This window comes from Pollachius pollachius (genome assembly GCF_949987615.1).
Source record: "Pollachius pollachius genome assembly, chromosome: 1".
NCBI classification, from domain to species: domain Eukaryota; kingdom Metazoa; phylum Chordata; class Actinopteri; order Gadiformes; family Gadidae; genus Pollachius; species Pollachius pollachius.
The window spans coordinates 2,093,695-2,102,875 of NC_136934.1; the positions used below are offsets into that span (position 1 = coordinate 2,093,695).

The 9,181-nt window shown below is 51.4% G+C and overlaps 1 protein-coding gene across 2 annotated transcripts in view; it reads left to right on the forward strand.

Annotated features, from left to right (window-relative positions):
• Positions 1-9,067, forward strand: part of LOC307079384 (serine/threonine-protein phosphatase 2B catalytic subunit gamma isoform-like) — a 34,789-nt gene extending 25,722 nt beyond the window's left edge. Inside the window, exons 13-14 of one of the 2 annotated variants that reach the window (XM_079741689.1) lie at positions 2,879-2,905; positions 5,886-9,067. In XM_079741689.1, the coding sequence (XP_079597815.1) occupies positions 2,879-2,905; positions 5,886-6,034 (176 nt within the window). In that variant the 3' untranslated portion in view covers positions 6,035-9,067. The remainder of the gene's footprint in view (positions 1-2,878; positions 2,906-5,885) is intronic. The other variant, XM_079741690.1, reaches the window with a different exon arrangement.
• Positions 9,068-9,181: the final 114 nt, after the last annotated feature.

A 9,181-nucleotide genomic window follows, 5' to 3' on the forward strand; every position in this document is an offset into this window, starting at 1 on the left:
GTGGAAAATCTTGGGAGTTCATTCTAGATAAGCTCCCTTGGGGGGGATTGTCATGATTTCCAAAGCTTCCAGAAGGTATTTCCACTCAGCCAACCAAGATGGCCACCGGGTGGATGAGGTCCCATTCAACCACGACCGCAGTCCTTTTGAGGATCGCCAGCACGTCGGGGAGTACCACCCTGTTCTAACACCCAACAGGGGGGTCACATGGAACCGGAAACAACTGGCAAACAAACTGGGATCCCGACAAACATAGTGGGGCAGTAAACGCTAACATGTAAAACCCACCACACCAGTGTGGTGGGTCGCCCTTCCATTTTCTCTAATGCATCTCTTTCTCGCCCTCTCACTCGCCTTCACTCTCTCTCTCTTTCTCTCTTACTCTGTCTATGTCTCGGTCTCTCGCTCTCTCCCTCTCACGCTCTCTCCCTCTCCCTCTCTCACTCTCTCCCTCTCTGTATTCCTTAATAGAACATTAACACTAAACATGTCTTGCCTCCAAGCCCTCCCGTCCCACCCCCAGCTCTGTTTACAGGCCTGTGGTTGGACCCGGGGACTGGGCTGGGTCGGGGAGGAATGTGAACCGTAGCCTCGTCTGCTGGGTCGCGGAGGAGTCTCGTAACAGCTGCCCTGGGGCTGAGAGGCTGGGAGGCGGAGTAGAGTTACTGGGGACACTATTGTTTTGGCTCCAGCCTTCGATCGACCAACCCCTCAAGGCTCCTGCCCGGGCAGAAAATAAACACAAAATCAGGAGGGGATCTGTGTGAAACTCGACGAGCTCATATTTTTAGACAAAGACGTAAAGATGTATTTTCTGTTTTCATAAATCAGCTTTGCTGTGTAAGTGTGGGAACAATATAGTTTCTGCACATCTGTCTTTTCAAGACACTCAAACACAAGTTAAGCTGCTGGTTGTCAGGATGTGATGTCGCCTTGTTGCTGTTTGGATGAGGTCCCATCCACTCTCCATGGGCCTCATCCACCCAGCGGCCATCTTGGTTCCATCTTGCGGCCATCTTGGTTCTTGTCGCTGTCTGTGTGGGGGAACTGAAGAAGCACTCGGTTATTGAGAACCAAGATGGCCACTATTTTAATCAGGCCAGAGGATGAGCAGCGCAGAGCTCGTCAGCTATTCTGTAATGTCCAGAGCCGCGCCCTTTTGAAGGGGGGAGTCTGGGGGGGGGGGGGGCTGGTCAGGTGGGTCGGCCCCCCGTCTCCTGGGGCAACCCCTGTCCCGCTTCCTCTCTTGATCAGAAGGTCGACCCCCGACCTCTCCGCGGCTGGAGGCTGAAGCTCTGACCCTTTTGTAGAGGGCTCTGTTCAGGGGGGCCGCCGCGTTGGGCGGTCCTCTAAATGGCCGGTCGAAGCGCTTTACAACATTCACCCGTTCATGCACACATTCACACACCGATGTCGGGTTCCACCACGCAAGGCGACAGCCGGCTCGTCGGGAGCAGTCAGGGTGAGGCGTCTCGCTCAGGGACACCTCGACACTCCGCTAGGAGGAGCCGGGGATCGAACTTGCAACCCTCTGGATACCAGCCAACCCGCTGTACCCCCTGAGCCACATGCCGCCCACGCATGAGAGCACTGCTTCATAACAACGCCGTCTGCACCATCCGAGCGTGACTCCTCCCCTTAAAAACACTCTGGTGCGTTTTTGCTCATCAGAAGTGCATCCCGCCCTCCCTGCCCCTGGGCAAGGCAGTGATCCCACGCGGTACCCGGTCTCTTATCTGAGGCAGGGTGGGTCCCTACTCATCCTAGTGCGTCCTCTGTGAGGGTGAGACCATTGCTGAGGTCACAGCCGGCATCAACGCTTGACGCTTGCTTTCTCGATGCGAGCCGCCATTGTTGTCTGACTCAAAACAGTCGCTTCTCCGCTCCGTCACATCTATACAAATCCCGCCCGGCGGTCCTGATTGGCTCGACCATTAAATCTGGTCCCCAAATCCCACCCAACGGGAGCGATCCCAGATGGATGAGTGGAGCTAGGTGGAACGAAATTCATCTGGCGAGAGTCAGGTTACCGCACGGACCCACTGGGCTGAGATTGGAGAGGGGCTTTAATCACGCTCTGGCCATCGCAGAATCCAGAATCAAAACGTCCTGAAGCGATTAGGTCTTATTTACATAGTGTGCTAAAATGTGCCGTTATTCAAGCGGAATAACAAGGTGGAAATCGTACGATATTCTCCCTGTAAACCCGAGTGCTGTAACTGTGTGATTCCATCAGCTTCCCTCCCCTCTCCTTCCACCTTCCCCCGCCGCTACGCCTAAGCCCTCATAACCCTTTAACACCCACGTCTTCCCCTGTAGGGCTCCAATCCCCTCTCCTCCACCCTTCAACCTACACCTCCATGGAGCCAACTCTGTTCTGGATAACAACATGGGTTCAAACTCATCTGTACTAATACCATCCGGGAGTCTGGAACCAATTCAATTAGCATTGTTTTATCTGATCAATTTGATACGTTCATTATTTTTATTCCCATAAAATACTTGAGCTGAATCATTTTTTTATACGTCCGCACAAAACAAATGCAACCATTAAATCCCGTCCAGCGCTCATCCTCAACGTATTGACCAAAGGAATAATCATAATGACAATATACGAGGAATACTGCGGCATGAACGACATTAAGCCCGCCTGCGACCCCCCCCCACCCCCGGTTATATTTAACAGGGGGGGGGTATGTGGTGTGATGGAGCCTGCCCTATTCTGTGCCTTCTGCCCTTTATCCAGCGCTGGGCTGCCGAGGGCCGCTGGTAATGTGATATGACTGTTTTTACATTGCTATCTCTGGCTGCCTTTGACGATTCCCCTTTCTTGTCCCCCCTCCCCCTTCTCTCCCCTCGACAACTGTTATTAACATAGCCACCATTGAGGCGGTGGAGGCCAAAGGTATGAGTAGTGCCTGGGGTTCTGCCCCCCCCCCCCCACCTAGCTGCTTCCTCTGTGTGTGTCTTGTTCACCCCCTTAATACAGTCGCCACTTTTTAGGAGCCACCTTGTACGTTCATGTTTCGTGTTGTTGTAATTTTGTTTTATTATAATTCGCTCCCCCGTGCGCGCGTGTGCGTGTGTGTTTCCTGTTAGTTTGTGTGTGTGTGAGCTCGCCTGTGTGCGTTTGTGTGCGCGCGTGTGTGTCCCAGCCTCAGTATTACCGTGTGTTTACATCAAGTGGTTCTCTCTTGCATCACCAGCGGCTGACGGGAACAATCCTCACCCCTCGAATGCTAGGGCTAGCACAGCGGCTCTATTTAGCCCTGTGACACAGGGCTTGTACGCTTAGCGCCGTAGCTACGCTGCAAGCTACCGACCCTCTCAACCAGAGCTAACAATACATATTCAAAGAGAGCCTGGAGTTATGGTGTCGTCTAAAAGTGACCCGCGGGTCGGACCCTCCCCCCCCCGGCGCTGATGTCCAGAGGTCCAGCCGGCCCTCAAGAATAGACCGGGAGAAGGTCGTGGTTTATAATACCCCGCTCGTAAACGGAGCGGGCGAGGCCTTGGGGGCGGGGGTTTGTGCTTCTCTGTGGGTGATCTAGGAACACAGCAGGCTGCTAGGCAGAACGGTGCTGACCGCCGGGTCACGTGGCAGCTGGGACACCCCCCCAGAGGGAAAAGCCCTAAGCCAGGGCCTAGCGGGATAAGGTCAGGGACCTCGGGCCAGCGCTATTTTCAGAGGCTAATCCTGTTAGGCAGCTCTGCTGTCTCGGTGTGCGCTGCTGCCCCCACCTGACGGAGCCTTCACCACCTCCTCCTCCTCCTCCTTTCGGAGGAGGAGGAGGAGGTGGTGAAGGCTCCGTCAGGTGGTGGCTCCGTCAGGTGGGGGCAGCAGTGCCAACGCTGGTGGTGGTGAAGGCTCCAACAGGCTGGGGGAACACCACCAACGCTGGTGCTGGTGCTAGTGGAGAAGGCTCCGTCAGGTGGGGAGCGTTCATCATCACCACCTCCTCCAACACCTCGGACCACCCCCCCCCCCCCCCCCCCGAGAGGAGAATGTGGTGGTGGGGGTTGTGGGCTCCAACAGCTGTGCAGACCCCCCCCCCCCCCCCGTTGGAGCCTTCGTCCACCACTTCCTCGTCCGAGACGTGGGGGTCCTGGTAGGTAATGGGTCTCAAGACCCACCCATTGGGGCCGTTAGGAGTTGTGCAGGGGCCCGGAGCTGACACCCCCCCCCTGTATCGGAGGGAAGGCAGTATCGGAGGGAACCCGACCACTCAGCAGTTAAACGGGGGGGCCCGTTTAACTGCTGAGTGGTCGGGTCCAGGCTGCTTAGGGTCCAAAGAAGGGATATGTAGTTTTGGTCTTTTAAAGATGATAGTTTGGATACAGGGGAGGAAGCCACTTTATCAGGGTACCTCTATCTACATCCGGTACCTTCCAGCTCTGGAGTCACACAGCCTGACCACCAGGCTATCCTGACCTCCCTGGTGATGCAAGGGTCCCCTATGTTGTCACTCTGTCTCTCTATCTCTGTGTCATCTTGTCTCTCTCAGTCTCTCTACATCCCTCAGTCTCTCTCTCTCTCTCTGTGTCTCTCTCTCCCTGTCTCTCCCCCTCTCTCTCTCTGTGTCGCCACCTCTCCCTCCCTCCCTCCCCCTCTCTCTCTGTCTCCGCCTCTCTCTCCGTCTCCCTCTCTCTCTCTCACCCTCTCTCCCTACCCTCTCTGTCTCTCTAGCTGTAGCTCTCCCTCCCCCCCTCTCTCTCTCTCCCCCTCTCCCTCCCTACCCTATCTCTGTCTCTAGCTGTAGCTCCCCCTCTCTCTCTCTCCCTCTCTCTCTCTCCCTACCCTCTCTGTGTCTAGCTGTAGCTCGCCCTCTCTCTCCCCCCTCTTCTCTCCCCCTCTCTCTCTCATCCTACCCTCTGTGTCTAGCTGTAGCTCGCCCTCTCTCTCTCTCTCTCCCTACCCTCTCTGTGTCTAGCTGTAGCTCGCCCTCTCTCTCTCTCTCTCCCTACCCTCTCTGTGTCTAGCTATAGCTCGCCCTCTCTCTCCCCCCCTCTATCTCTCTCTCCCTACCCTCTCTGTCTCTAGATGTAGCTCGCCCTCTCTCCCCCTCTCTCTCTCCCTACCCTTTCTGTGTCTTAGCTGTAGCTCGCCCTCTCTCTCTCTCTCTCCCCCTCTCTCTCTCCCTACCCTCTCTCTGTCTAGCTGTAGCTCGCCCTCCCCTAGGTGTTGCTGTGTTACTTAATGATGGTAATTGTTTGATAAGCTGAATGCAATCCGTGAGCCTCACTGACAAGTCTTGTCTCCTATTCGCACACTTTCTTGTCGGGTTTTCCTCGGCTGTTGGGGGACCCCACCGTAAGTCACCTCGTCTGGTGTTTTAGTGTTTACACACACACACACACACACACACACACACACACACACACACACACACACACACACACACACACACACACACACACACACACACGATTGGTGTCACCGTTTCCTGTGCATGTGTTGTGCTCAACGTGCTGTGTTGTGTGTCACTGCATCGAAACACGTCCTGTATTGAACCACCAAATCAAACTTCCCTTATTGTAAACTCCTAGTGACCGCAGTCTGACCCTGACCGACCCCAGCACAGTGCTTTCTATATGATGTGCATCAATGGCTCTCAACCTCTCCCTACTAGTGTACCCTCTCAGCTGGGCACCCCCTTCACCGGCACACAACATTTTTGGCAGCAAAAAGCCACTGCCGAATAGAACGCACACACATTATTTATGGTCATGAAAAAAGGAAATGCTCCCAAAAGTGTTTTGCGTTGCCGGTGACGACGGCGCGGCTTACAGAGGGGTACGCTAGTAGAAGGAGTCTGAGCGCCACTGACCTAGAGGTCCCGCGGTGCCCCCTGTCTGACCCCCCTGTGGCCGTGTGCCCCCTGCAGCCATCCAAGGCTTCTCCCCCACCCGGAAGATCCGCAACTTCGAGGAGGCTCGCGGGCTGGACCGCATCAACGAGCGCATGCCCCCCCGCAAGGACGGCCAGCAGCCCCCCGACGCCGCAGCGGGCAACAAGAACGGCACGGAGGGATAGAGGGGGGAGGGGGGGGGGGGGGGCGACGCGTGGTCCGACCCCCGTAGCCCCAGAACCACCCCTCACGTATCCCCCCCTGTCGCCCCTACAACCCCCAACTCACAGTGGGAACTCTCTCTCTCTGTCTCTCTGTCTCTCTGTCTCTCTGTCTCTCTGTCTCTCTATCTCTCTCTCTCTCTCTCTCTCTCTCTCTCTCTCTCTCTCTCTCTCTCTCTCTCTCTCTCTCTCTCTCTCTCTCTCTCTCTCTCTCTCTCTCTCTCTCTCTCTCTCTCTCTCGTCCTGTAAAGACTGACTGCCTGTTACTGGGACGACTGGGTCTGATCCCAGTAGTATTTGAGGGGGTGTCAAAGATAATGAAGGATGTTTTTAATTGCTGGAAGAAATTAACATCTGGGGTATCAAAAGATAGATTGCTAATTTATTTATTAAAAGAGATATACTAGAGATATTCTGTGTTCTAGCTACAAAACTACGAATGAAGACATTTCCCGGTCCTAATGATGCTCCACCCAGGTCATGACCTTTAGGTCCATCCTAGAGGTCAAACTCTCGGGGTGCTGGGTCGAAGAGTGTGACGGTAGGACTCCACACTCTTTAATTGAGGGGTTCAATCGTCAATTTGAAGTATTCTTTTGTTCTGGGAAGGTTAAAGTCGACTTCACCCAAAAAGAATGCGCAAAAAAAAAGCCATGTTTAAAAAAATATCGTCCAAGAAGACTTTTAAAGGTTCAAAACTTCAGCGTTTGCTTCTATATAAATCTATATACTGTATGTGTGTGTTGCTTGAGGGGATCCGAGAGGCTGGGCACCGCTGGGTGGGCATGATGTTTATAAGGGAATATACATTGTAGTATTATATAAAAATAATGATTTTATACCTCCAGTGGATGTTTCATGAAGATGTATTCTAATAGTTTTATTCAAAGAAATGGTCTCAAACCAACTTAAACAAAGGGAATCCCGGAACACCACTTCCTGCTCAGTATTTACTCCGTCACCTGAAGGTGTATTGTGTATATAAGGGTTCTCCTTTGTTTGGCAACCATTGTAACTTTAAGAGTAACATCGGCCTCTTCTCGATCGCAAACCGCTCATCGGCCGAGTCCTGAAACGTCGAGAAGGGGGAGAAGTTCGGGACCGGGTTCCAGGCGTTCTCCCTCCAACACGGCCGACCTAGAGGCAGCTTGGCTGGTTCTGTGTGTTAAAGAAACCCAACGTCCTGCTCTCTCCCCCAGGGGACCAGGAGCAGGGCCAGACCCCCCTCTCCCCTCCCATCTCTGTATCGGGATCGCTCCAGTCAAGAGGGAGCAGCGAACACAGACGGGCCGGGACGTGTTTGGGTCAGATAAGGGTCCGGACCGTGGGACGGGGGCGCTCTCCCTTGGACCTGAAGAAACCGCTTGCTATGTTGTCCGCGGAAACTGGACTGAAGTTCTTGTTTATTTGTTTAGAGTGAAGCAATTCTGCGTAGGCTGTGTTGCCCGGACGCGGGTCCTAGTTTGATTTGATATCGTTGCTTTGTGTCGGACACTAAAGAGGTTAGCTTCCGTAGCCGTTTTTGGTTCATCTTTACTGAGAGCTGTGAGAGTAACTCCATCCGTTCTTGATTATGTGCAGACGTATTTTCCTTTTTTGGTTTTTAAAAATTGTGATGACTACTGTATGCGCAAAGGACAACAGAAACAATTTCCTTTTAGTTTATTATTATTGATGGCCATACCTGTACCCTGGTGTGAGTCATCCACAATTTGTGGATTTATTTTTTATTTTTTACAGGTACCGTTGCTACCAACTGCCGATGGGAACACCTCCGCAGTCCTGTAAAGATGTACATTCTGCCAGACGGCGTTTTAAAGAGCAGCTACACCGCGCACTACATTTGTGAGTTTGCTGCCACCTAGAGGTCATATCCATAGTACACTGTAAAAAATTAAATTTGATCAGTAACAAATCATGCGTGTGTATATAAAAATATATACACAAATGTATTTATTTAAACACAATGGTTATTTTCAATGAATTTCATTTTATAAATTAAAACGCCCAAATAAAAAAAAAAAGATTCCACATTAAGTCCTACCTTTGTTTTTAGCATGGACAGACTGTTCTGGGTTCTGCGTGTAATGTATTTATTACCAACATTAGGTTTCTTATCACAATCTCCTCAACCCTTCGGTGGCAGGAAACTCCCACGTGTAAACAGTTGTTAACCTAGCAAGCGGTGGAGCTGATATAGGTGATAATTGCTCCAATCCCCCACAACCCCCCTACTCTGGACCCTTTAAGATTTGTCCCGGCGGGGATGTGAACCCATGACCAACCCTTCACCTGGTGCTTTGACACACCTGACTGTATTCTGTTGTCTTTCTGTTGCTCAGGAAAGAAGGGAAAATAATAAGAAAAAAAAGCTTTAACATTTGCTATTCTTTTGGGAATTGAACCTTTTTATGTGAGGCAGGGCGCTCATGTGCCATGTCACCTTGGCCACACGTGTAAATGCCAGTGCGTGTGTGTGTGTGTGTGTGTGTGTGTGTAAATTGTGAAAGGGGTTGACGTCATTCAAGACAACGGCGGAGGGGTTAAATAAAAGTACTTTCAGTCCACTACCTTGCAGCCATACTTTAAACTTTACACGTTTTCTTAAGATATAGCCGTTTATCGTTGTGTTTGGTAACCTTTCTTAGACAAGCTAAGATCTTAAGCGCTTTGAGTTGCGTGGGAACTGAAAACATTGGGTTTTCTGTGTTTTGTTTTTTATTTTCTCAAGATGGCGGCCGTGTTGGCTGAGCGGCCCTGATGGGAGGGCCTTTAAGTGTCTCTGAATGTAAATCATCTGAAGAAGGGAATGATTTAGAGTGACCATGATCTCGATCTAGATGTATTACTTGAAAAACAAAAATTCAAATACAGCAGTTTTTTTTGCCCTTCCTTGTTATTTTTTACCCATTATTTGTTATATCTATAGATATATACATTATCTATCTAAACTTGTCCATCTATATACATTTATTGTGTTACTATATATATATATATATATATATACACATACATGTGTTCGTGCCATCTGCTCTATAAGACTTTCTTGACGTGTTTCTCAATGTGAAATGGTTCCTCTGTGTGAACTGGTCCCTCAGTGTGAACTGGTTT